The sequence below is a fragment of the Diabrotica undecimpunctata genome, chromosome 7 (assembly GCF_040954645.1).
Source record: "Diabrotica undecimpunctata isolate CICGRU chromosome 7, icDiaUnde3, whole genome shotgun sequence".
Classification (NCBI taxonomy): domain Eukaryota; kingdom Metazoa; phylum Arthropoda; class Insecta; order Coleoptera; family Chrysomelidae; genus Diabrotica; species Diabrotica undecimpunctata.
In genome coordinates this window covers 18,598,914-18,626,425 of record NC_092809.1, presented here as the reverse complement: position 1 = coordinate 18,626,425, position 27,512 = coordinate 18,598,914, and the positions used below count along the sequence as shown (strand labels likewise).

General features: G+C 32.9%; 1 protein-coding gene across 1 annotated transcript in view; it reads left to right on the top strand.

Annotated features, from left to right (window-relative positions):
- Positions 1-1,362: 1,362 nt before the first annotated feature.
- Positions 1,363-27,512, top strand: part of LOC140446295 (glutamate receptor ionotropic, kainate 2) — a 429,700-nt gene continuing 403,550 nt past the window's right edge. Inside the window, exons 1-2 of the mRNA XM_072538832.1 lie at positions 1,363-1,426; positions 2,312-2,473. Of these exons, the coding sequence (XP_072394933.1) occupies positions 1,363-1,426; positions 2,312-2,473 (226 nt within the window). The remainder of the gene's footprint in view (positions 1,427-2,311; positions 2,474-27,512) is intronic.

Here is a 27,512-nt window from a genome sequence, read left to right as displayed (position 1 = left end):
CGCATTGGTGTAAATATATGGTATATATTTTAAACAGCATTGATGCAAGGGTACTCCCTTGAGCAAGCTGGTTTTTGGTTTCTCCACCTGCTTTTCTTACCATTTCAAGTGACGAAAAACTACCTGTTTTGCAGTCCAGTTGCAATTAGCATTTTTAGATAAATGCCTAGTTAGTTAATTAAGTGGTAGTAGATTTAAAAAAGGGGTTTTAATAGAAGTATCTTATGGTTTACGGTGCCATACTTATTATCATCAGTGCGACTTTACAACATCTTGTGAGTCCTAGTCTTCTCAAAAATTTCTTTCCAGTCATTTTTTTTTCATAGTCTTCCTTCGCCAAGCATGTATTCTTTTGCTTTTTATATCTTGTCATAATGTCATCATAGACTGATGTAGACTTTTGTTTTGGATTTTTTTTTCTTCTCTTTGACCAATGGATATACTCAGAAGTGTTTTCTGGTTGGCTGAGTTTGTTCTGTATGCATTATATGCCTAATACACCTCAAACGTCCTATCCTTATGTATTTTCATATTTTCATTGTCATTCACCACTCTATAAAGTCGCCTTAATACCTAGTTTTCGAAACATGTGCTGCTTGTTTTTTGTTAGAGTCTAACACTCGGAACCAGGCACGTATTATTATTTTGTGGAGTTGTACTTTTGTATTTCTATATACAATTTTGGATTTAAAAAGGAGATTAAGCCCAAAATAGCACCTATTAGCCATGCAGATTCTGTGGTGTAGTGTTATTTTCAATGTTGACGGGCGCTCCAGTTACACAAATTCAAGGACTGCTTAGACTTATTATATTACACATGCAACTCAGAAAATGCTCTACATAATGCATGTAAATTTTTCAGTTCATAACTTGATTGTCTCACCTCATTATTAACTCATTTATTACTGTTTGGCTTTGATTTTTTACTTATAATAGGAAATTTTACATCAGAATAATACATTAATAACATTAAAATATTTAAAAAAAATTTAAAAGCGACATTTGTGTCTAAAATTCCATATATTTGATTCCACTCCTCGTAAAATCCAATTTCGTGAAAAATTGTACAATAGGCATTCGATGGAGGCTTTCCATGTATATCTCAGCTTTCAAACCTGCAAATAAATTTCAAAATCCCCTCATTTTCTAAGTAATTGTTTCAGCTTTAAAACAACTTTGCAAAAATACTTTATCAATTAAAGATTAAAAATTTTACTAAAAAGTTGCGAACTAATTTGTTTAGAGATTTAAACAAAATTAAGCTACAAGTTTTAAAAATTTGGAAAATGTAAATTATAGAACAACTCAAAAGCAACATTTCAAGCTTTGGTAAATGACTCTATGTGAATTTTTTACCAAATTATGGATCTTTTAATAGGTTCTCACAGTTCTCTTCACATAGTTCTCACAGTGAATGCGGGCGCGCGTAAACTTCGCGCGTAAATCAATTTTTAATATCTCGACAACAAATTAATATAGAAACATTTACCAAAGCTTAGAATGTTCGTTCTGGATTGTTCTGTAATATCCATTAACAAAACTTTTACCGTTTAATTTTGTTTAAAATTCTTGAGACTACTTAACAATTGTCTCCATGGGTTTTTGGTTCGCTCCTTATCATAGAAATGCCAAAGGTTAAAGAGCTACGTGTAACTTTTGTTCATTTTTTTAATAGCTTAATACACTGAAAACACACTTTGAAGCCCAAGGTTTTGCCTGATCATTTCGCCAAGCTTTACAAGCTGATAAGCTGATACAAGCTTAAGCATGATAAGCTTTCTTGATAAATTCTGTTATGTTTCGTTGATTGTTTGGTATTTTTTAATCACCTCACACGTAAAAAATACATCAGGACTGTTTTTACCCTTTTTTGTTAACATTAAGGAGCACTAAACCACTTGACGGCATAAGTTAAAATTTACAGAGCACTAGTTACAATCAGATTTTTTCTTAAGTAAACGCTTACCATTCTTCCGCCATCGTTATCGTTTTGCCATTTGAAGAATCTATTAATTGAAGTGGGGCCCCTTCTGTTTAAAATTTAAGCAAATCCAAGCAAAGTGTAGGGAAATTGTTTTAACCTATCATTTGATATACCCTATAAGCCTTTTTATTTCATAAAACTTTAGAATATTTTTATATTAGTTGTTGCCTATTTAACCAAGCTTTTTTAATATATAATATAATGTAAAGAAGATATAATTATTATTATACAATCTATTGGAGTAAAATAAAATAAGCTACTATTATTTTTCTTATATTTCTCCCATCCAATACTGAAAAATTGCTGACATAGCGAATAATTTTTCAGGGGCAATTTTTACCGAAGATCAAAAGAACAGCAGCGTGGAACTGGCTTTCAAATACGCCGTTTACAAGATAAACAAGGACAGAGATTTGTTGCCTAATACCACTCTCGTCTATGACATCCAATATGTGCCGAGGGACGACAGTTTCAGGACATCTAAAAAGGGTAAGTTTAATTTGCCGGGAAATGATGATAGAATTAGTTTTATCTGGAACGACAGCGGTACAAAGCTTTAGTTCTAGGAAAGATACGGTAAAGGTTTTTACTTTTAAGTTTGATACTAAACATGTATTGTGAATTAAACTTAAGTATCTGGGTTTGAAACTTTATTTATTGTGTGCAAATCGGATTTTATATACATATAAGTCATGTACGTATTTTATTTTATTATTTACTTTACTACTGTTTCGAGAGAATTCCTAGTATTAATTATTTTTGTTATTTATTATATATTTTAGGATATAATAAAGTTCTTACCGGTTGACCGGTACTGATGCACATTCGCAATGTTAAAGCAATGTTAAGAGTAATAATAATGATACAATTTACACCAAAACGATAGGGTTGAATTGTTATTTTCCTGTATATATTTTTTGTTGTTAAAAATATATTAAAAATGCTAACACGTTATTTAACAACGAACAACCGATGCAACTTATAAATTATAACATTGCATGTATGTATATGACATTATGACTTTATTTAAATTACAGAGAGCATGCATTTGAAGATTTTGAATAGTTTGATTATTAATATTTTACCAGATACATTACGTATCACAAACCTAAAACCAAACCTCTCGCGTTATTGGCATCCGCAGCCAACAAAAATAACCCTACTTGACCTCATATGCTCCCTCCAGATATCCAATTCCCTAACATTGACTACCTCCCAGTAGAGCTGCTCCACAGAAACACCATCACCATTGTAATCGCTTACTATAAACATTCAAATGACCCCCTCTACTCTAAACTCTAATTAAGTACTTCTATATTAATTACTATTTAAATGGGAATAAGCCACAATTAAAGGTTAAAATACGTTTATTGACGTTTCAATTTCCACTTCGGAAATCGTTCTCAAAATACAAACATTAGTAAGTTAAACAAATTTTGTTTTTTGTTACTTAGTGAAAAATTCTTCTAATAATTTAATTTTATCTGACTCATCTATATTTCTGACGGATATTCTCAAGTTAAAGTTGATTTCATGTAATCGAATGAACTATCTTATAAGTAAAGTCGTCCCAGGAACGCAACTCAACAATATTGGCAATATCATTTTAAAGTCGTCTACTTTAAAATGTATAATGTATTGTCAATATAGATAAATCAGATAATATTAAATTATTAGAAGAATTTTTCACTAAGTAACAAAAAACAAAATTTGTTTAATTTACTAATGTTTGTATTTTGAGAACGATTTCCGAAGTGGAAATTGAAATGTCAATAAACGTATTTTAACCTTTAATTGTGGCGTATTCCCATTTAAATAGTAATTAATTTAAAATGCCACAAGAAAATAGCTTCAGAACAATATTGAGTACTTCTATACTCTCAACAAAGCTATTCTAATAAGTGATTTCAATGCAAAGCATATACAATTTGGTGATTCCATCACTAATCCTAGCGGCAGACACCCCTCAGGTCTTCTCTAGATATATCCACTGACAGAATCTTTAATACGAAAATCACTTTCTTTGGACATGGTGGCATGCCTACAAAGATCATATCCTGAGCACTGAAATACCAAAGGCGACTCAATAACGTCAGACCCCCTTCCTCATTTAGTAAGAATGGACTCCAAAACAACAAACTCATTCATCTGCAGAAACAATTAGAGAAAGGTCAATGGGGAAGTATTATAATACATTATAATCCACAATCTCCTAAAGTCAGGTAATCTCTTGTCAACAAACGACGTTAACATAGGTATCTCTAACATTATGAGTGTTATAAAAATGTTTTAAAAATAGTCATTCCAATTACTAAATATAATAAATATACTTCAACTTTACCACAAAGAATTCTCGCAAAAATCCAAACCAAGCGGCGTCTTCTAAAAGAGCATAAAAGATTTCGAGACCCTCTAATCAATACAAAATAATAGTCTTTAGTCAGCTATCAGACTAGTTATCTGACCTGTTAAAACAACAGTGGAGACAGGTTACAAGCAATTTGGATTACCGAGATTGACGTCAATTCTGGAACAAATTTAAACATTGATACCTCATTGATACCTCAAACATAATATTCAAATAAACACTAATCTGCTAGACAAAAGAATACCTTTAAGCAAAACCAAAATACTCAAGACAACCTTTAAGCCACATTCATACCCCTGAAAACTATAACTTCAGACAGCAATTCCGTGTAGAAACTAAGCGAAATATACACATGGAAACACAAGAGCCACAACGAAGGCCCAACTAGAACTAGAAAGTGGACTTAATATACCTCAAAACCGTCAAGAGACTGTGTAGTATTATAGAGCACAACAGGCAAGCGATGGCATATCTAGGAATACCTAGATATACAAAAGGCATTCGATCAGGTCTAGTATGCTCGACTGATCGAAAAACTCCACCAAGTCGCTGTGCTCATTCCGTTTCTGAGAATAATACAATTCCATCTAACCGTTCAAAACTATACATGTCAAAGTTGAAAACCAACTTTCACTTTACTTGTAGGAGTACCTCAGTGTTTCATAATTGTGCCAATATCTTATATACTCTACAACAGCGACCTCCAAACTCCTCACAACTAGTCTGAAAGTATCCTGCTATAAGCTGACAATATAAGGTCAAAACCTAAAGGAGGACCTTAAGACCTCCTTTCCCGGATAAAAGAAGTCGTGCTGTGTTCAATAGATCTTAAGCACTACTCGACCATATAGTCGAATGGTGCATAAATGAAGAGTGGCATTAAATCCAGCAAAAAAGCAATTAATTCTGTACAGGCATCCCAAATGTCCCAGCCAAAGTGAAACTCTACACTTTACTCAAGAAACGACAACACAACAGAGTTATTGCCACGAAGAGAAAAATTCTCAGGAGAATCATGAGTAAAAATCACGACTTCCCATCAGCGCTAATCCACCGTATAGCAAACATCGATTCCATTTATGATTGGATACTAAACCTCAGTAAGAGATAAGTTTTCTCCACCATAAATGGTTTGTACAATAGAGAAAAAAAGGGTTCTGAAAAAAACCAGCTGCAGACTGGTTCCAAAGTTCCATTCCAGTCAGATAAACTTCCAAACGTAGCAGGCAACGATCTTCCTGATGCACACTGAAATATTATGGAAAATACCCCAATAAAATATCGTAGGCATTAGCCTGCACTTGCCGAAAACACTAAAAAGAGCCGTTCCTACCACACTTAGACCCTGGCGTAATAAGTAAATTCGTGAATAGAAATAAATGATAAAATGTATCTTGGCCTTCTCTATAAAAAGTAAACATATAAACTAAAAAATAAAAAAAAAATTTAAAAACCCAAAAAAAATACATATATAAAATAAAACTCTAGAAAAATAATAATAACATAATGTTATCTGAGCTTAACTGCGAGCAAAACACAAACCCCAAAACTTAGCTTCTACTACACCTTTTAGTCACAAACCTTACTCGTCATCCCCCTATCCAGACTCCGGCGTTAAAAAAGGGGGGCAGCCATATCTTGAAGACACAAAAGCCTAAAATGAGATTGTCATATCTATTCTCATAGTACCTCTGCCCTTCACAAATCCAACCTACTCAGGTTTGCCAACTTATGAAGTTTTCTAGACGACGTTGTAGGACCTTACTGGCATGTGTTAGTAGAGCTAGTAGTTTATAGTTGTTACAATTACTTATTGGCCTTTCGTATGTCTTTTTCTCGTCTCCTTTTTATGTAGACATGACTCTGTCTGTTTTTCAATGTGCCACCAGTAAGTTCCATCGTTCCATCGTTTTACTGGTCTTCCTATTGGGGAACCGTCTCTTGCCGTCTTTACTAGTCTATTTCTTATCATTAGGCTTATATGATCATTCCATTCTACTCTTCTATTTCTTACCCAGTTCTTGATGTTCTCCACCTTGCATCTACGTCGTGTATCTGTACTTCTAGCTCTGTCCCATAGTGCCTTACCATCAATTTTTTCAAGTGTTTTCATCTCTGCTGTTTCTAACATCCTTTTTATCCTCTCTGTGTTAGGTCGTGTTGCTGCGGCATATGTCATTATTGGTCTGATGAGAGTTTTGTAAATTCTGCATTCCATTTCTTTCCCGATATTTTTATTTCTCCATATTGTTTCTTTTAGGTAGCATGAGGCTCTGTTTGTTCTATTTACTTGATCTTCACTTCAGTTTCGAGCTTTCCGTAGCTAGATAATGTGATGTCCGGATATTTCGGATATTTAAAATCCATCACTTGTTCTATTATGTGACCTTCTAGCTCCAATTTACATCTTTGTAAATTTGCTGTTGTAACCATGCATTCTGTCTTTTTTGGGGAAATTAACATGTTAAATTTTCTTTTTCTGGCGGTTATATGAAATTGGTGCAGCATACGTTGTTACTCGTCTTGAGCTTTGAGAGAGTAGTATTGCGTCATCTGCATAACAGATTTTTAAGTTATTTTTCTCCCATTTGGTATCCTTTTTTATCCTTTCGTATATAGAGATATGATTATGTTCTTGAAATTAAATTATAGTATTTTATTTTGTTTAACTTAAGTCTCTTAAGAGGAAAGTTTACCTCTTAAGAGGAAACAATGTTAGGTTTAAATTCAAAGCTAGCAAATCGATGCATATAAAAATGTTCAAAGGTCTATACTAGTTTTACCTTCATATCCTGGAATATATCTAGTTTTTGCATCTTGTCACGTTAAATGGCTGGTAGCGTCATTTAAATGTAAAACTTGGAAAATGTTTATTGACATTTACTTTTTTTGTCTACCAACTAAAGTGGTAAAAGAGACATCCATTAGAAATATTTGCTATCCAATAAACATTAATAAAACAGGCAGGTTGATAATCAACTACACCTAACTTTAAAATTAATTTCAGCAGGAAGTTTAATTACCTCTGAGGCAAGTCGTATTATCTGTCATGAGATTCAATCCCTGCAGCCTCAATTGCAGCTCCATCATAGAATCAAATAGATATGAATCTTATTGCTGTCTCGGAACCAAAATGGTTGTTTGAATATCGATTTGCCAATTAAAAAAGTAAAGCTATTCGTTATTTTGAATATTATAATTTTAATACAAATTTCTGTTTTTATTGGGCATAAGCCGCATTTTTTAACCATAGTTTTATTTCTCAAAAAGGATTAGTTAACAAAATTCTTTTATAATCTTTTTTAAGAAGGATTTCTGGAGTGGAAATCGAAACGTCAATTTTTTGTGGCCTTAACAATATAAACCCATACCCATATAAATACAATATTTAGCATCATTTAAATATTCTGCAAGGCTTTTTTGCATCCAAGAGCATACAACAGTACACTTGTTATCGATTTGCAAACCAAAAAGAAATAAATAAAGAAAACGTTAAAATTAAAAAGAACTTAAAACAACTGATGACAGTTTAGCACACTTAATGATGAAAGTACACGTGTGCATTATGGACTACCTAAGCTCTGACGTCACAATGGGGCAGGCCTCAGAAAACCTTTCCAGACATTCTTAATTCCTGTTTTTTTGTCCCGTACGAAGTTGGAAATATTGGTTTCTTTAATTGTTTAAAGAGTAAATAGGGAATTTTGGTTATAAACATTCATTTTATGCTAACTTAAACAAAAAACTTCTGGTATTTCCGTTAAACATTTCCTCTGCACACAAGTTAGAGAAGTAAAGGCGATAGTGTAAAACTCTTCGTTTTATATTAGATTTATCCGAGAGTTCTTATTCAACTTTTATTTTTGCCAACTTAATGACTTCTTCTTCTTCTTCAGATGCAAATCCACTAATGGATGTTAGCGATCACATTTTCCATTAATTCCCTATTTCTTGCAATATGTATCAGAGATTGTATGTCGTTAATCCCTGTCCATTGCCTTATGTTTCGGAGCCAGGACATTTTCTGCGTCCCATTCCTCTCTTGCCTTCAATTTTCCCCTTGATTATAAGTTGGAGGAACTGGTATTTTTCATTTTGAATGATGTGACCTAGATACGCCGTTTTTCTTTTCTTGATGGTTTCGAAAAGTTGGCGTTCTTGGGTTTATTCTGTTAAGGACATCTTATTTGTAATTTTCGCTGTCCATGGTTATTTTTAGGATATGGCGATAGAGCCACATTTCGAAAGCTTCTAATCTGTTTATATCCCTCGTTTTGAGTGTCCAGCCCTCTACGCCATATAGCAGCACTGACCACACGTAGCACTTAGTAAACCTTAGTCTCAGTTGAAGATCGAACTCTGAACAAGGTCAGTACCTTCTTGAGTTTTACGAAAGCTTGTCGAGCTTGCCTCAATGCGACATTTTACTTCCCTGTCCGATGACCAGTCTTTAAAAAGCCACGATCCCAGGTATTTTAAATTTACTTACTCTTTCAATGGACTTAGTATTCAGTGTTATGGTGTAGTTTTCAAGTGCATCCAAGTTTCTGGAGACGATCATAAATTTGGTTTTTTTGGTATTAATCTCTAATCCCATTCGCTTACTGTATTTTCCGATTATAGTGACAAGTTGTTGAAGATCGACTATGTTGTCACAAATTAAGACACCATCATCAGCATATCGTATGTTGTTGATCAACCCCTCCATTCACTTTGATTCCCATCTTTGCATCCTCCAAAGACTCTTGAAATATGGCTTACGAATAAATGTTAAATAAAAGAATGGAAAGCACACATCCCTGTCGAACGCCCCTTCTTATATGTATGGGTTTGGATATAGAATTGTCTATTTTTAACTGTGCCGTTTGATGCCAGTACAAGTTTTCAATGCATCTTATATCTTTTTGGGTCTATATCAACTTTCTTGAGGATCTGCATTAACTTGTGGTGTTACACGATCAAACACTTTTTGGTAATCTAAAAAGCATAGGAACACATCCTTCTTCTGATTGTAACAAATTTGGACCAGCACCTGTATTGCTACTATTGCTTCTCTAGTTCCTAAACCTTGCCTAAACCTGAACTGGGAGTCACTGATGTCCCATTCACATTTTTTGTATAATCTTTGATGTAGTATTTTTAAGAATATCTTTAAAGTGTGACTTATCAGGCTAATGAGTCTGTGATCCTCACATCTTTTTGCATCGACTTTCTTGGGGCAGGGGAATAAAGGACGAGTGTAACCACTGTTGAGGATAGCAGCCAGTTCCATAAATTAAGTTAAATATTTTGTGTAGTGCTGAAATTCCCCTTTCACCCAGTAATTTGAGTATTCTGACGGGATTTCATCTGGTCCAGGTGCCTTATTGTTTTTTTAAATTTAATATTACCTTTTCTATCTCCTCTTTGGTGATTGAAGGGCCAATCAGCTGGTCGTCTGTATAAACTTCACTCATGGGTCTTTCGTCATGGAAGAGCTCCTGGATATAATTTTCCCATATATCAATTTTCTCCGTTTCACCCAGCACTATCTGGTTATCCTGATTAACTATGGTAGTTGGTCTTCGTTTTCTGTAAATTCCAGCAGTCTTCTTAAGCTTTTTATGTAAATTACGGTCGTCGTGCTGTCGTTGTAAATGTTCTAAATCGATATATTGTTGCTTAAGCCATTCATTTTTGCTATTCATATTTTTGCTTTTATTTGCCTGTTAATGTTTTCATACATATTGCTGCCATCTTGGTTATTCTTGTGTCTTCGTCGTTCTTTCATTAGTAATAGTATTTCTTCTGTCATCCATTTTTGCCTCTTGTTATTTCGTTTGTACCCTAAGTTGTTTTGCATGATGTCTGTTACAGCACTTGTAATCGTATTCCATGTTGGTGTTAGATCTTCGGCAATGTTTGTCGTTAATATTTGAATTTGTGCGTTTATTTCATTGCTTATTTCTGCTTGTATCATTGGGTCTTTCAGTTTATCCAGTGCTATCTGTTGTTGAGTTTCAGGCTTGTTCTTGCATGAAAGAGCGATTTTTATGACGGCCACTAATAGTACGTGGTCAGAAGAACACTTAATGACAGTATTGTCTTTATCGTCCAATATAAGTATATTCGGCCAATATGGCTAGCATTTTGTTATGTCGGACATTGTCAAAAGAATTCTAAACTATAGTTATAACTATTAACAGAAAATAAATAACTTACATGTGGGGCAAAGTAATCTGATAAAAGAGAGAATGACACAAAAGTAAAGAAGAAAATATTTTTCACAAACATTAAAAGACATTTTCACTCAATTACCATATCGTTTTAAAGTACCTACGTTTTATGCCGCATCTAGTTATAACGATAGGAAAAACCATCGTGGATTATATCGACATTTCGCAACGCCTACGGCAGTGAAACGTGCACATTTGCACAGTCACGTTGTTGCTGAATTTACTGGTTATGATTATATAAACTTCTAGGTATGTCGCATTAAGAGAACGTCAGAGCTTCGTCAGGCTGTTCTTTTTGCAGGATGCAATTTAAATTTGTGTACAGTTGTTGAAATTCGTGACATGAATATTCCTTTCGACAAACAAAAAATAATACACTCTTCTAACAAGGTATATAATTAGAATTACTTTTATTACCAATAAAGATTTTAAAAGCTTTAACTTTTTAGTTTTGAGATAATGTACCAAATAAAATAATTTTGATGTTGACGAGATACCAACATCTAAATTTGCTAATAAAAAGTTTGACAAATTAAGAATTATTTTATGAATTCTAAAATTTTAAAATGTCTTAACATTAGGTAAGATTTTTTATATCTGTCGTTTAAGAAATAAAGTTAAGAAAGAAGTCTTACACATTGAAGTTTTCCGAACAATTTCCAAGAAAAGTTTTTAAGTCTGTTTGTAATGCTCTACTAGCTGCTTTTGAGATGAAATGAAAAACACTGTTGTCTTGTACAAAATCGTCTTATCTTTTTAAATTTTCTTTGTCTAAATTTGTGACACGAAAATGCTTAAAAACTTACATAAAGACTAAAAAATTACGATTATTTTTCAAAGAAAAAGTTTTGGAAATGTATAATTTAATGAATAGAATAGTATATAATTAGTGCTATACATTAGGTACTATAATGTAATATATCAAAAATTGTTTTTCTGTTTTACAAATAAATAATTTCACTGAATTTTTTTTTACGTTCCATGTGATTAAAAAATTGGTGTAGCCCAACATCCCTCCCCACTTACATCAGCAACGTCAATTTTTCGTTTATAACCCAGATAATAGAAAAAAAAAGGCACGGAATCAAGAGATTTATATGTTGTTCGTCGACCTACGAAAAGCCTACGAAAGCGTTCCACTGAAAAAGCGGTGGCAATCAATGGAAAGTACGATTATTAATATAGAATTAATAAAAGCCGTCAAAGTGCTATACAATCAAACAATAACAAAAATAAAAGCGGGACACAAATAACAACAGGATTTATAAGATTAAAAGGATTAAAGCAAGGATGTTGTTTGTCCCCCACTTTATTTAAAATATATCTCGAAAGTGCTTTAAAAAGATGAAAACAAAAATGCAGAACAATGGGGATAACGCTCACCAACACTATGGTATATACGCTCAACTTTGCAGACGATCAAGTTATAATGGCTCAAGATTATGACGATTTAAACTATATGGCACGAAAATTAATTAAAGAGTATGATATATGGGGTATAAAATTGAATAAAAAGAAAACCGAATACCTGTGTATTGGAGAAGAACAAAAATATCTCTATATTAGATGATAACACCACGATAAAGCACTGCTGTGACTACAAATATCTGGGTATTACTATTTCACAAGATGGATCATTAGATAAAGCCATAAGAGAGAGAAATACGTCAGGGAGAAAAGCAATCACAATGTTAAACAGCATTTTATTGGACCAATCCATCAGCAAAGAAAAAAAGTGAGGTATGGCCACTGAAAGAAAGAACACTGGCAACGCTGAAAGTGATGGAAATGGATTTTTGGTGAAGAGTCACAGGAAGATCTAGAAGAGAAAGGATCACCAACGAATGCATTAGAGAAATAATGGGAACTAAACGAACAATCACAGATAACCTAACAAAAAAACAACTTATCTGGTTCGGACACATACAAAGAATAGATGAACAACAAATACTAAAAGAAATATTAAAATGGCAACCAGAAGAAAAGAGAAAACGAGGTAGACCGAGAAAAAGTTGGAGCGAAGAAATAAATAAAGAACTGAGAGAGAGGGCCAAAGAAGAAGACCTATGGAACAACTGGACTAAGTGGCTATTGTATATATATATATATATATATATATATATATATACATATATATATATATATATATATATTTATATATATATATATAATATATATAATATATATAATATATGGTAGCTAATTATAATTTATTCTCTTTCAGCCCTGAAGAAGCCAAATTAATTCTCTTTGGCGAAAACGTTCGGCGAAACAATTGATACACATTAGAGTATTTCTTGCAGATTTCCCCAATATTTAAGAGTTTACTATTTAACTAATCTGCAAAGATTAAATTTCTTTTCTTTTCTATATATATATATATATATATATATATATATATATATATATATATATATATATATATATATATATATATATATATATATATATATATATTTGGTTTTTTATAACGTCTTACGACGTTGTCCGACTCCCAAACGCCACTGTATTCTGTCTTGAGTTAGGTCTTCGTCCAGCTTTCGAGCGCTAATCGCTTTCCTAACTCCCAGGTTCCAGCTCTGTGGTGGTCTTCCTCGTTTCCTCTTCTCTGGGGGTTGCCACATCATCGTTTTTTTAAGCAATCTTTCGTCCCCCATTCGGCTCACATGCCTATACCATATGAGCTGTTTTCTCTCAATATCCTCAACTATAGTGCCCTCTATACCCATTTGTTGTTTTATCACTTCATTCCGTATTCTGTCGGCTCTTGATATTCTCATCGATCTTCTGATGGCATTCATTTCCGTGACTTTGACCTTTTTCTTATATTTTTCGGTTATTCTCCATGTCTCAGCTCCATAAAGTAGGCTAGTTTTAACCATTGTCTCATATATGTTCCATTTTCTTTTCTTTGATATTTCTTTACTCCATAGAACTCCGTTCAAACATGCTATAGCTCTTCGTGCTTGTACAATTCGATGTTCTATTTCTCGTTCGTCTTTTCCACTACGGTCGAAGATGACGCCCAGGTATTTATATTCGTTGCATGGATTTATTTTTTGATTGTCATCGATATCGAGTTGTTCTGCTTCAGCTCCAATTGAGAGGTATTTTGTCTTTTCTAAATTGATATTTAATCCCCATTTCTGGTATTCTTCAATTAGTTTTCTAAGCATGTATTCCAAGTCATCTTTGTCATTTGAGATCACTACCTGATCATCTGCAAACTGTAAAGTATATATGTAATCCTGATCGTTCAATTGTATACCCATTCCTTTGACTTTCCTTTTCCATTGTTTCAGAGCTGCAGAGATATAAATCTTAAATAGAGTCAGATATATACAACATCTCTTGTCTGAGACCCTTAGTAACTGCAAATTTTTCAGCTAAGAGGTTTCCGAATTTCATTTTGAGTTTGAACCATAATATAGATCTTTGAGAGCACTAACCAATGTTTGATGTATGTTTGATGTGCCCAGGACTTCCCATAGTTTATTTAGCGGGACTGTGTCATATGCCTTCTCAAGATCTACAAAAGTCATATGTAACTCTCTATTTGTTACAATTTTCTTTTCTATAATTTGTTTAAGACAGAAGATGATATCTGTACATGTACGACTTGCTCTAAATCCTCCTTGTTCTTCGTCTTCAGACGATTGATAATCTTCCTCTATCAGGTCCCGTAGTATTCGACCGTATAGTCGACTCATTGAGCTTGTGACTGATATCCCTTTATAGTTTTTACAATTTCTCCTGTCACCTTTTTTATATATTGGGGTCATATAATGCTGTTTTCCATTCATCTGGTGTTGGATGTCCATTAATATATTCGTTAAATATCACCGTGATCATTTTGTGTAATTTCTCTGAGCCGTTCTTTATTAATTCCGTAGTTACTCCCTCTGGTCCACTTGCTTTTCCATTCTTCATCCTGCTATAGCTTTTTGAACTATGTTGATATCTATGGTAATATGCTCTACCAGAATTTCGATTCTTGATGAATTCATATCTTCTTTAAATTCGTCTCTGTTCTCATTTAATAGATGTTTGTAATAATGTGTCCAATCCTCGGGATTTAGTGGCTATTGGAAGTCGGTAAACGGCGGAGAACGTTATAAACCGACAAGTAGTAGTAGTAGCATAATGCAATATGTTAAACAGCACAAGATACAGTTGCCTATATTTATATCCAATAGTTTTTATTTGTTCATACTGCGCATTTTTCAGTCTATTTTTGACGTGACAACGTCTTAAATTAGGTTGTGGCTTGGAGTCACTCATGAAAAAGTGTAACGCCCGCTCACGTCTGTTACGATGAGTCACCGAACGAGAGAGAGGCCCGCCGGACCGGCGAATGCCTTGCGTCTCTCTCCCACTCAAACATGATCGGTCCGCTGGTGCGATGCTATTTCTCCTATCATCGTCCTATCCTCAACAAAATCACTCAAATAGAAATTAGTTAAGTTTAAGTTTACATGTACAATGTTTTAGTAAACAAAATATATTTCTATAGTTAAAATTTGTGCAATTCTTATTTTCATTCAATTCCTTGTTCCTATTGTGCAATTTAATAATATTCATATCAATAAATATTCTACCGAGAAAAATACGTTGTCACGTAAAATCTTCGCCCGTAAAACCGACTTTACAGGCAACCATTTTTTTTTAAGGGAAGAAAAACTTGAAGTGAATAATATGCGGCCTCCATAACACCAATAGGACGATAGAAGTATTTAGTAAATAAATAAACAATAAAATGTTTTTCCTATTCTTCGCAATATTCTAGTATAAACAAAAGGGTTCAGGTCTTATAAGTAAATGTCTGTTTTAAGCCCAGAAAGTTTAATTTATGGACCACTTTATTTAAATCAGACCGTAAAACTACATTTTGGTAGTAAAAACAAACATAAACTTTTTGCTTTAATAAACATATTTCAGAAACCCGGAGTTGCTTTAATAAAAACGATAATATATAGCCGAGTGCATCTCATAATATGTGTAACGATTCGAAGCAGAGATCATACTGTTTACATATGATCTTATATATATATGTCTTGTAAAAAGAAAGAAAATAACCTCAAACGAAAAATGTTACAGTCTTTTCCGCAAATTATTTTGGGACGAAATACGACAATGGTAATGTCGCGATACGAAGAGAATTTACTTTATGTAATATAAAACGTTTAATGTGTTCTGCTGACTACTAAAATTCCAGTGCTGTATTTGATGCCATAGTCATAGTGTTTAAATTTACTAAAAAGTTCATTTAATACTTTTGTTTTAATGTTTGTTTAAGCCATTCATATTTTTTAACTTACACAGTTTTGATATAAACTGAATAATATAAGTGCTATACACTGAAACAACTTTATAAACTTAATGTTTAAATTTTATGGTAATATTTGCTACCAAAAAATTTCGGTTTTTTCTGTTAAAATTTTTAATAAGAACTACCAAAATTTAGAAATATTTTTTGATAATAATAAAGTGCAATCACATGTTGATACATCTTAACCCTTTCAGCCCTGATTTTTTTTTTTCAAAGCTAAAATTTTTTTGATGATATTTTCTTTAATTGGACACCTAAATAATACTGAAAATATATTTTATAAAATTTTTGACCCCCCAATTTTTATTTTACAGATTGGTGGCAACTGCCACCTAGAGGTTATTAAAGCATAAATAAACACAAAATTATATATAATATTTTATTACAGAAAAATAGTGTATAAAAATATATTATGTTTTATTGACGTCTTGTATGATACCTTTTGAAAAAATTTCTGTCTTTTAACAAGCACAGAAAGACGTTAAACTTTTCACTCATCGAGCGTGATCTTCCTCTGCATCCTTGAAAACCGCAACGCGGTTCGTGACCTTTTGTAGGAATTGGCCAGTGAGAAATTTCATCATATTTCACTTCGCTGACAGGTTGTTGCTATTTCATTCGTTAGGAAGGTTCATCTTTTACAAAAATAAAGGGGAACTTCTAGGGAAATCTCTAGGAGAACTTTAAGGTGATTCATTTAAAGGACTACCTTTTTTCGGTGATCTTAGTGGAGCTTTAGAGAAACCTAAAGCTTCTGCGACCTAAAACGTGAATTCCAATACATTTATTTTCTTATTTTTAGGTTTATTTTGATTGTCACGACGATAATCCAACCATGAGTTGCACACTGCCACATTGAAATAGTGAAACATTACCCGTGTAGAGTCCACTTCATACTTCTAATAAACGTTCTATATGTTTTGTTTTTTTATTCCAAGGTTTGACAGTATCAGTAGGTTCTAAGCCTATAAAATTTGAGGCCATATTTACGACCTTGTTATCGAACCATCTATCTGCAATAGTATTTTGGTCGGAAGTAATTTTTGAGTCTGAACTTCTGTTCCTGATAGTTTGAATTCCTGATAATTGAAATAATTATCAAAGTAAAGCTTATATACCGAATTGTCTGGCAATCTTGCCCCTTGAATGGTATAATTGTCTTATCTATGCGCTCATTTTCTTTAAGCATTAATTCTTCGAAACGTTTTTTAAAGCTGGTGATTATTTTCCTCACTTTCCAAAGTTTATCATTGCTATTCTTGTAGGCGTTGACATCTGAGATATGTAAATAATTACACAAACTTTCAAATCGGTTTCGGGACATACCGATATCTTTAATCAATTGGAATTGTGTACGGGGAGCAAAATAAAATCTTAGCCTCGGAAAATTAATAATTCCCATAACAATGTGCAGGCAACCAGGTGGCGTATTTCATTTTCTTAGGTACTAAGACTTTTACCATTGTTTTGAACAGAACAAGAATTTGTTTTTTCAGATAACTCCTTGAATATTTCGGGTAAAAAATAGCGCGAAAAATAATCAAATGGTTCTGAACTGTCACTCTCATCATAACTAAAATTACTTTTGTTCTGAAGCTGTTTTCTTGTGGCATTTTAAATTAATTTATATTTAAATGGGAATAAGCCACAATTAAAGGTTAAAATACGTTTATTGACGTTTCAATTTCCACTTCGGAAATCGTTCTCAAAATACAAACATTATAAATAAATAATATGTAATAATGTTTACATAAAATCACTAATGTTTGTATTTTGAGAACGATTTCCGAAGTGGAAATTGAAACGTCAATAAACGTATTTTAACCTTTAATTGTGGCTTATTCCCATTTAAATATAAATTAATTTAAAATGCCACAAGAAAATAGCTTCAGAACAATATTAAGAAACCGTTATGGGCCCAGCGTTATTTAAAATTACTTTCACTTGATCGATCGAAAATACCATTTGGAGGTACAACTTTTCCAGTCTTCCAGATAGTTTTTTGTTGTTCTACTTTTTTAGTCTTTTTTAAAATTTTTCTTCTTTTTCTAATGCTATTTCATCCTCATCTGATGTTGACGTATAAGCCTCTTTATAATCTGGATCTCCATCATCTTCTATATCAGAACAGTCATCATTCAGGGCAGCTAATGCTTCTTCTGCTTGGGCAAGGGTCACACCAACTTCAGTTTTCCCTTTCCCGTAAAATACAATTGTAGGAACCTCATCTGAAAAGAATTCATTGTAAATCTTGTCATAAATTCTAATCTATTTAATCCACTTTTGTAACTGTAAACACTTACTGGTGGCATTTGCGTAAGCCTTTTATAGGACCATACCAAATAATAACAAATGCAGAAGTTAGTAAATGAAGCTACATGAAGTTTTTTTTAAGACAATAGCAATATTAGAACAAAAAAAAAATACTTACCAAGTGAAAAAGGATCACATTTATAGTTTGTTTTACGAAAAATGGTTGAATGCTTGATGGTTACCTGAGTTGACTATTGTGTATACAACTATTGTGTATACAAGAGTCTCTCAATAAACTACCGAAGTACACAGGGTGGCACTTCAGAAAGTTTGTTATGTAATATATTTCATTGGTAGCTGTGTAATACACGAGAATAAAAATTTTGATTAAATTATTTCATATGGTATTGTCAGGTTGTTCAAATGAATATACTTGATAATTGAACAATTTTTAACATGAAGAAAGTAGTTTTTTTGTTCTACGTGAATAATTGTAGCATATGGATCTAAATTAAGAAAGGTACTTTCCTTCACACTTTTTACAGGCTTGGGACTGTCAGCAAAAACTGGCGTGTTTAAAAGTTTTTGCTCTTCCTAATCGTATATCGTTAAAAATGTACAGTAATAATAAATCCATTTACAGTATATACATACAAATGAATACATAATGTACAAAAAATAGATGAACTGAAAAAAATATAGAAAAATATGTACAAGTTAATATTTACAAAAAAAAATACCCAAAATAACCAAAATATATTAATGAATTCCTAAATACCTAATTCTGTTTCGCTGTCACTATCCTCTTCAAGATTATTAACAATTGTAGTATTGATGTAGTAAGCCGTTGTTTAAAAGCACCTAATATAAGTATCCGTTGCTCTTCGTACATTGTGTAAATTTTTCGTCTTATTAAGTCCTTATAACTTTCGTCAATACATTTGGTAGAACCGGCATCCTTACGCTTCCTTCTTGACTTAATGGGATTTGATGTAATTCTTTTCACTGTGGTTAGAGGTATTTTCGTTAAATCAGGTATTTCACTGGCAGCAGTATTAGCAGTAAATCTTCTTGTAAATAAAGGACTATATATTGTTTTTACGATTTCTCTAGCATCGGCAGATAAATGCTTTTTCTTTGCTAGAACACTGGAAGAAGCACCATCAATGTTTTTCCACGGACGCAACATAATGCTGTTTTATAGGTATAAATAGGTATAACACTGGTAACACTTGTAACACTTTCAACTAAATAAAACAAAATGTATATTTAAAAATTTCTCATCGCTTTTATATACTTTTACAAATTATACAGAATAGAGGGAACCTGTATAATTATTTCAGGAAATACTTAACGATCAACAAATTTATTGTGGTCATTAAAACATCAACCATTGATAGTGAAACTCACTCACTGTTAAAATGTTTACAACTTTATGAAATAAAATGTATTCTAATCGTTTTTATAATTTTATACGATTTTTTAATCGTTTTTATATTACCAGGAATTTATTATACAAACAAGATAACGACACTCCACAGTAGCTTTAATTTAACCTGAATACTTACCTGCTCAACTAATGTTGACTAAGCTGGGGTACTTGCGGTCGGGTTTTATTGCAATCATTAAGCACTCAACCATTTTTCGTGAAATAAACTATACCAGTCATTTCTTCAAGTAGACCAACAAAACCTGTTTACATTCTAAATGACTCAAATACATATAAATCATCTTATATAGGACTGTAGCCGCCCACTGTTAGATTTATGTTAAAATAAAATAAGTCATATCACAGATATCTGTGCCGAATTATTAACTTCGTAATTGCCAATTTCAGGGCCGAAAGGGTTAATTTCAGAGATGAAAAGATAGACATAAGGGAGATCGTCCAAAAGTAAATGTTAATTGGATGTAAATTTTAATAAACATAAAAGCAAATTTAAACAAAATGGACCGTTTCTTAAGAAAAAGTAGTATTCTTGCCAGCTTTTATTACTGCTGGATATATATACCGTTCAATATTTCAAGTTTGATAGGAAATAAAGGCTGAGGCTCTGTCTTATATAGTTTTATTAAGTGGCTAATAAACTTCTGTCGTTATCAGTTATTGCGTTTTGACCGTAATAGCCGCAAGTCATCGGTCTCAGTATTTTACGACACTTTCAGCTGTACATAAGTTTTATTAGATACATTCTTTCGAAAAATTAATTAGAACAAAATAATAAACAGAAAGAAAAACTAAATTCCTCTGCTACTTACTACTACACAAAAACTAACTTTTACTGGTCTAAATGTAGTGCAAATTATATAATACTGACAATAAAATGTTTGTTATAATAAAATGCGTGTTTGGTTCTGTATCGAAAACTGTATTCAATTTAATGTGGCCACCGAATATTTTTAATGTTAACCAGTTTAATAAGAATACATTTAAGTTTACATAAACTAATATAGTTTGGCGAATATTAAGTGGAATTAGTCATCCAGTATGACGCGCCGTAATTGGTGAAATGTAGTCGAAAACACGTGCGTATCATGAATTCTCGATAATTTTTAATTCGGTCATTGGTGTCGCGTAAAAAAATTTGTTTACTTATTGGTCACTCTACATTATAACAAAAAAATATTATATTTCTCTTAAAAGAATATTATATACCCGCGGCTAGCCGGTAGGGCGGTTAGCGGGTAGGAACTCTTTAAATTCTTGAAGATTGTCCTATCAGGGAAAATGAATCAATCCCTGCCCTCCGCAGATTCCGGGGGTTTCCTGATCCGGGAAACTAGCACCTGTTTAGGACCCTTGTCCAGGGTTACGGATGAAGTCCACAACGGCAGCCACGGCGGAGAAGCGGAACTTCGGTACGGTGAGGATGGTGGAAGTGGCAACCCTCAATTATAGGGTTCATGTAAAATCAAAACAGTAGCGTCTGATCCTAAATGGACCACTACTAACAGCGTCTGACCCAGAGTGGGTGGCTAATGTAAAACTCACCAACCCGTCTAGCCAGCGTGGTGTTTTATGGCTACTCATCCTTCCAACTATATTATGGAGAATACTGAGACGAACGGAAACAGTCCCCAGGTGGGTGGAGTATGTTATGCCAAATCCCACACCCAAAAAAGGGTCTGCCTTGTGAAATCTGGGGGAGGCAAGAATTCCCTTAGTACACAGAGAGTTCACATCGGAACATATAACATCAGAACGATGAGGACAGAAGATAATCTAGAAGAGTTGCAAGAAGAACTTAAGACCATAAAATGGGATATGGTAGGCTTATGCGAGACAAGACTTAAAGGTTAAGAAACTTATCAACAAAATTCAGGAAATAAACAAGGTATAGCAGGCGTAGGCTTTTTGGTACATAGAGAATTGAAAACTTGGTAACTAAATTCCAAGCGATTTCTAATGGAGTTATCTATGTGGTAATAAAACTAACTCGTAAATACAGCATTCAAATAATTCACTGTTATGCACCAACTTCTTCTGCAGATGATGAAGAGGTGGAAGAACTTTATGAAGATATTACAACAGCCAAAAACTTAGAGAAAACATATTACGTAATAATTATGGGAGATTTCAATGTTAAAATAGGAAAAAACGAAAAAAACGACAACGACTATATTGGAAATTTTGGAGTGAGAAGTAGAAATCACAGGAGAGATATGCTCGCAAATTTCCTTAACAAAGAAAAATTATTCTGCTTTAACACATTCTACAAGAAAAAGATGCAGAAAAAATGGACGTGGCACAGCCCAGACGGCAAAGTAAAAAATGAAATTGACTTTATACTCTCTAACTTTAAAAACATTGCTAAAGATGTTACTGCATTAAATTTTGTTAATACTGATAGTAATTATCGATAGGTTAGGGTGCGAATAGAAGTAAATACGAAATTCGATAGACGAAAATTATTAACACTGGATAAATTACCAAATATAGAAGCACTCGAAATGAATTAAGAGGAATATCAAAGTGAACTAAAAAAGAGACTAGAACCTCTACCAGTATTCAACACGAAAGATATACATAAAATACCATAAAAATTGACGAATGACATCAACTGGGAATGATGTTGAGGGTGATATTTGGGATGCACTTAATATTGGTATAGTTAATGAAAAAGGTATAGTCGTGAATTGTAAGGAACAGGACTTCGCTGCAGATGCTGATGTGATCGGGACGTCATGTGGAAGAGTATTAACTACGGTATTTAAAGTAGTAGTTGGCATGTTGTGGTTAAGTTTTGATTTGGATTTGTACAGGTTGGACAATTTGCTACAAAATGGTCAGATTGTTTACAATAGTAACACATCTGTTTTTCTAAAGATAAGAAAATATGATAAGATATTTGATTGTGGTTTATGACAAATGAGGGAGGAATTAACGTAGCTTCCAAAGAAGAGATAAATGTGTGTCTTCGAAAGCTCAGTATATGTCTATATTATGGGTTTGTTGTACCTATTCGTAAAAAATTAATTGGAGTTATTAAATTGAGACCTAACTTTTTAAGTTCAGATTTTCGGAAAGTGTGAGGAATACTAGGGCAAACATTAGAGATCAGTAACCTTTCATTTGGTGTAATCAAGCGTCGAGCATAAATCATTTGTTGATTGATAGTTATTCTTCCGTTGTCAGCATTCATGACAGTTTCTACTAATTCTTCACTAGCTAGGTGGATACAAATACGGTGATTTGAAATTCTTGATGGAAAAATAATATATTTTGGTTCTATATATTTTCCCAGTGCAAGTAGATATTTCTCAAGTTTGGCGTTTTCCAGAGCATTGTATAAAATAGCTTGTTTTTTGGATGGGAATTTTGGAGTTTAATTGATTAGCGCCGCAGAATACGAAGAAGTTTTATATGATGTCAATAACGTTTGGGGCCTCGATGCCCCTGGACTATTAACATCATCCATTTTCGTTATTTAATGACATCAAGTAATATAAATACTATGAACTTCTGAAGTAAGTATCTAATTAGATTAAAATTACTTACAAATTTTCTCCAATAAGTTCACTAATTTTTATTTATCGAATAGGATTTTGATTTTATTATTATTCTCTATTTATACGTTTAGAACTGAAAAATAATCGTTTAAATATTTAAATTTCTAAGAGAAATTTTGAAATGCGTGTAAATACTTTGACAGTATTTTGACGTTTTTCTGCAATAACTTTATTATCTCTTAACGCCACTTACTCAAATCTAAAAATAAAGGAAAAACAAACATTAGGGAATAGTCAATTTTAAGTTAAAAGCTCTGCATTTTCTAGACATTTTTGTTGCGCTCTACTTCTTAACCGGTTTTCCTAGCTTTCCAGTCAACATCTTAAATGCGAAGTGAACGTTTGCTTATATCGCATTAGAGATGTTACAAAAAGAACGGAACAGATCCTTTAAAACAAATATGTTCCTTATTTTTCGAACTAACTTAAATAAATTGTAGAGATAAAACTACTCTTAATTATATACAAAAAAGTAAACTACTGTAGGGAAGTAAACAGATAAACAAATTATTGCTGCTAAAGCTTAAAAATCTAAATCTAACATCTAACTATTATAGCAATTATTATATTACAGTATAACAATTTGTTCTGCAATAACTTAAAACATATAGCAACCCTAATGTTATATATACCGATGCCTCAAAAACTATAGAGGAAGTGCGAGCAGAGTGTATGTTTATTACGACAAAATATTAATTAAACTCCCAAAGTTAGCGCAGTTAACCGCTATCTTCAACGCAATAACTTTTATGGTAAAAATAATATCAAAAACCATGTTATTACTACGATTTCCTTAGTTCTGTCTTTGCCTTAAATAACTTATATCCTCGTCATTCAAGTCTTCTTCTTCTTCAGCTTTAAGTAATCCAATTTTGGACATAGGCCTTCCCCAAATCAATTCAGTGTCTTCTATTTTGCACCACTTGCTTCCAGTTGTGTCCTACATTTAAGTCTACTACTTATTAAATCATTAAATTAACTATAAACACAAAAATGTCAACTTTGTATGGATTCCTTCACATATCGGAATTGCTGGTAATGAAGAAGTAGATTTCTTTGCAAAACTAGGAGTCTTAAGTCCGGAAGCTGTACAAACCACAAGAATTCCACATCTAGATGTAACCTATATTCAAGAGCTTAGTAGTCAATGTTTGGGATTCTATCTTTTCTAGGAATGGACCACACTGCCATTAACCATAGATAACTGCTGGAGACAGAATTAAAATCATTAAAAGTATGTGATATTGCGCTCAGTGTTCGCCATATTTTGCTGGGGTATCCTTTTTACTGCATGGAGAGACTTCAGTATAAACTAAAAGATACGTTGCAAGCAATATTAAGTGGCGGAATAAAATAAAAAAATTGTCGTCAACTTATATTTCTTACTAATAGTAATCGCATACTAATCACATACTAATAGTAATCGCATAATGCTATAGCGAAGAGTTAGATAAGGACAATTCAAGAATTTGGATTGGCTGACAAGGGAAATAAAAATAGATGGAGAATATCTGAACAACTTACGTTTCGTTGATGATATAGTCATAATAGCCAAGGACTTTTTGGTACCCAAACAGAATATCAGTGTTGGTGGGCATGAAGTAGAACTCGTATATAAATATAAATCCTAGGACATGAAATTATGATTGGCAGGGATAATCAGACCCATGAACTGAAGAGAAAAATTGGTCTTGGGTGAGCAACATATCGAAAACTGAGGTATGAAAACATACCTGAAGAGAAAAGTATTGGATCAGTGCGTCCTCTCAGTGATCACATACGGTGCAGAAACATTTACTTTAAAAATATTCTCTCTCTTGTTGCCGACCAGAATGTAGCTTCGACTTTTTAAATAATTTTAAATTATTTTTCCTTGTTTAGTGTAGTGTTATGTACAATTTTATGTTTAATTTTATGTTTATGACATTCTGCGATTGTTGGATAGCCTAAAATTAACGAAATGCCCCTGAAGATGCTCTAATAAGCGAAAGTACTTGGGCAAGATTTAATTAATTAAACTGTGCTCGATATCCGCCTTTCATTTTATCAAAGTTCATTTATTCGAGCATTCAACTTTATATCAATTAAAAAAATGTTTCGCTTTTCTATTAATGGTCACACCTGGTTTGTGTCCAAAACAATCTAGCTTTTTTCTGATTATTTTTATTTTATTTGTTTCTTTATGCTTTTTTTTTCGTATTTTGTCTTTTTTAGTTGTTCCCAGTATTCAGCTCTCTTCTTTATGTGACTTTACACATTAGTTGACAGTATGGTCTTATTTTTTCAGACAAGAAATAAAAGTTTACGCAGTAACTGATGCATGATAAAGCAAGATGAAAGTTGCTTTCATCAAGTTCTCGTAGACACATCGTCTCAGGACCAGCAGCTTCACGTGGAGTCATACGTCGCCATGTTACCAAATCCAATGGTAACTTTAACATCATAATATTTAATACCATATAGTGTAAACTAAATTTAAACAAACAATTTTTAACGGGTTTTTACCTACAAAGTTAGTGGCTCAATACATGTATACCTAGTGCACTGATGATGGAATATTCATTCCGAAAATGTTTTGTGATATAACCCGTTTGGTCTTTTAAATTATATACCTTTTATAAAGGATTTTAAAAAAAAAAATTTCAAAATAAACGTTTCTTTCGATCTCGATCAGTTTTTCTTTTCAATATTATTTAAACATTAAACTTAAACAAATGTATCTTTGAGATATACTATGACCTATGCAGTACACTTTATGACAGCCACTTCCATGAGGTTAATGTGCCTCTAGTAAGTTGTCGTCCCATCGTCTTCGTGGTCTTCCTACTGATCGTCTTTCTATTGGGAATCGTCTCTTGCCGTCTTTACGACTCTATTTGTTGTCATTCGGTTTATATGATCGTTCTATTCGACTCTTTTATTTCTTACTCAGTCCTTAATGTTTTTCCACCTTGCACCTACGTCGTATATATGTACTTCTAGCTCTGTCCCATAGTGTCTTACCATCAAATTTTCGAAGTGTTTTCATGTCTGCTGTTTCTAACTATCCTTTTTGTCCTCTCTGTGTCAGGTCTTGTTTCTGCCGCGTAGGTCATTATTGGTCTGATGACTCTTTTGTAAATTCTGCCTTTCGTTTCTTTCCCGATATTTTTATTTCTCCATATTGTTTCATTTAGGCAGACTGCGGCTCTGTTTGCTCTATTTGCTTGATCTTCCAATTCGGCTTCGAGCTTTCCGTAGTTAGATGATGCCTAGATATTTAAACTCCATCACTTCTTGTTCTATAATCTGACCTTTCAGCTCCAATTTACATGTTAGTAAATTTGCTGTTGTAACCATGCATTTTGTCTTTTTTGGGGAAATTAACATGTTAAATTTTCTGGCGGTTATATTTAATTGGTGCAACATACGTTGTAAATCATCTTCTCTTTAAGAGAGTAGTATTGTGTCGTCTGCATGGCAGATTATTTTAAGTTGTTTTTCTCCCATTTGGTATCCTTTTTTAGTTCTTATTTTTTTTATTATTTTGTCCCTAATCAGATTGAACAATAGAGGACTCAGGGAATCTTCCTGTCTTTCCATTGCCAGCTTCAATGGGGTTGGTTAGTTCTTCTTCTACTTTTACTTTTATTGTGTTGTTTTGGTAGATATTTTTGATCGTTTTAATTATTCTTAGAGGTATGTCTCTTGCATACAGTAAGTGGATAACGTCTTTTAATTTAACCCGGTTAAATACCCTTTGTAAGGTCCACGAAACATAGATATGCCGGTTTGTTGTATTCTAACGATTTCTCTTGCACTTGCCTCATTATAAATATATCATTGGTGCATGATCTTCAAGACCTAAAACCTTGATGTTCTTCTGCTAGTGTTGTAATTTTATTCAATTTATTTGTTATCACTTAGGTTTTTAATTTTAGTGTTGCGTTTAACAAATTAATTGCTCTGTAATTTTTCGGGTCCGATTTGTCTCCCTTTTTAAAGAGGGTGCTTGATCTCCATTTTTGAGTAATTCTGTTTTGTTCTACTATTTTTTGGATTAGTTTTAATAGTTGTTTGGTCAGGTCTGGTCCTCCATACTTTAGGAGTTCGTTCGGTATTCTGTCCTCTTTTGGTAATTTTCTATTTTTTATTTTCCTTAATGCTTCCTTTACCTCTTTCTACTCAATATTTATTTTTTCGTTTGTCATCACCTCTGGTATTATTGGTGGTTTGTTATCGTCAGCTTTAGCAAAAGGGGTTTGAAAGTAGTCTACCCATGTTTCCTTCTGAATGTGTTTCGTTTTTATTAGTTCGTTCATCTCTTTTCTTTGTCCTATGATCATTCTCCATATTTCTTTTTGTGTTCCTTTC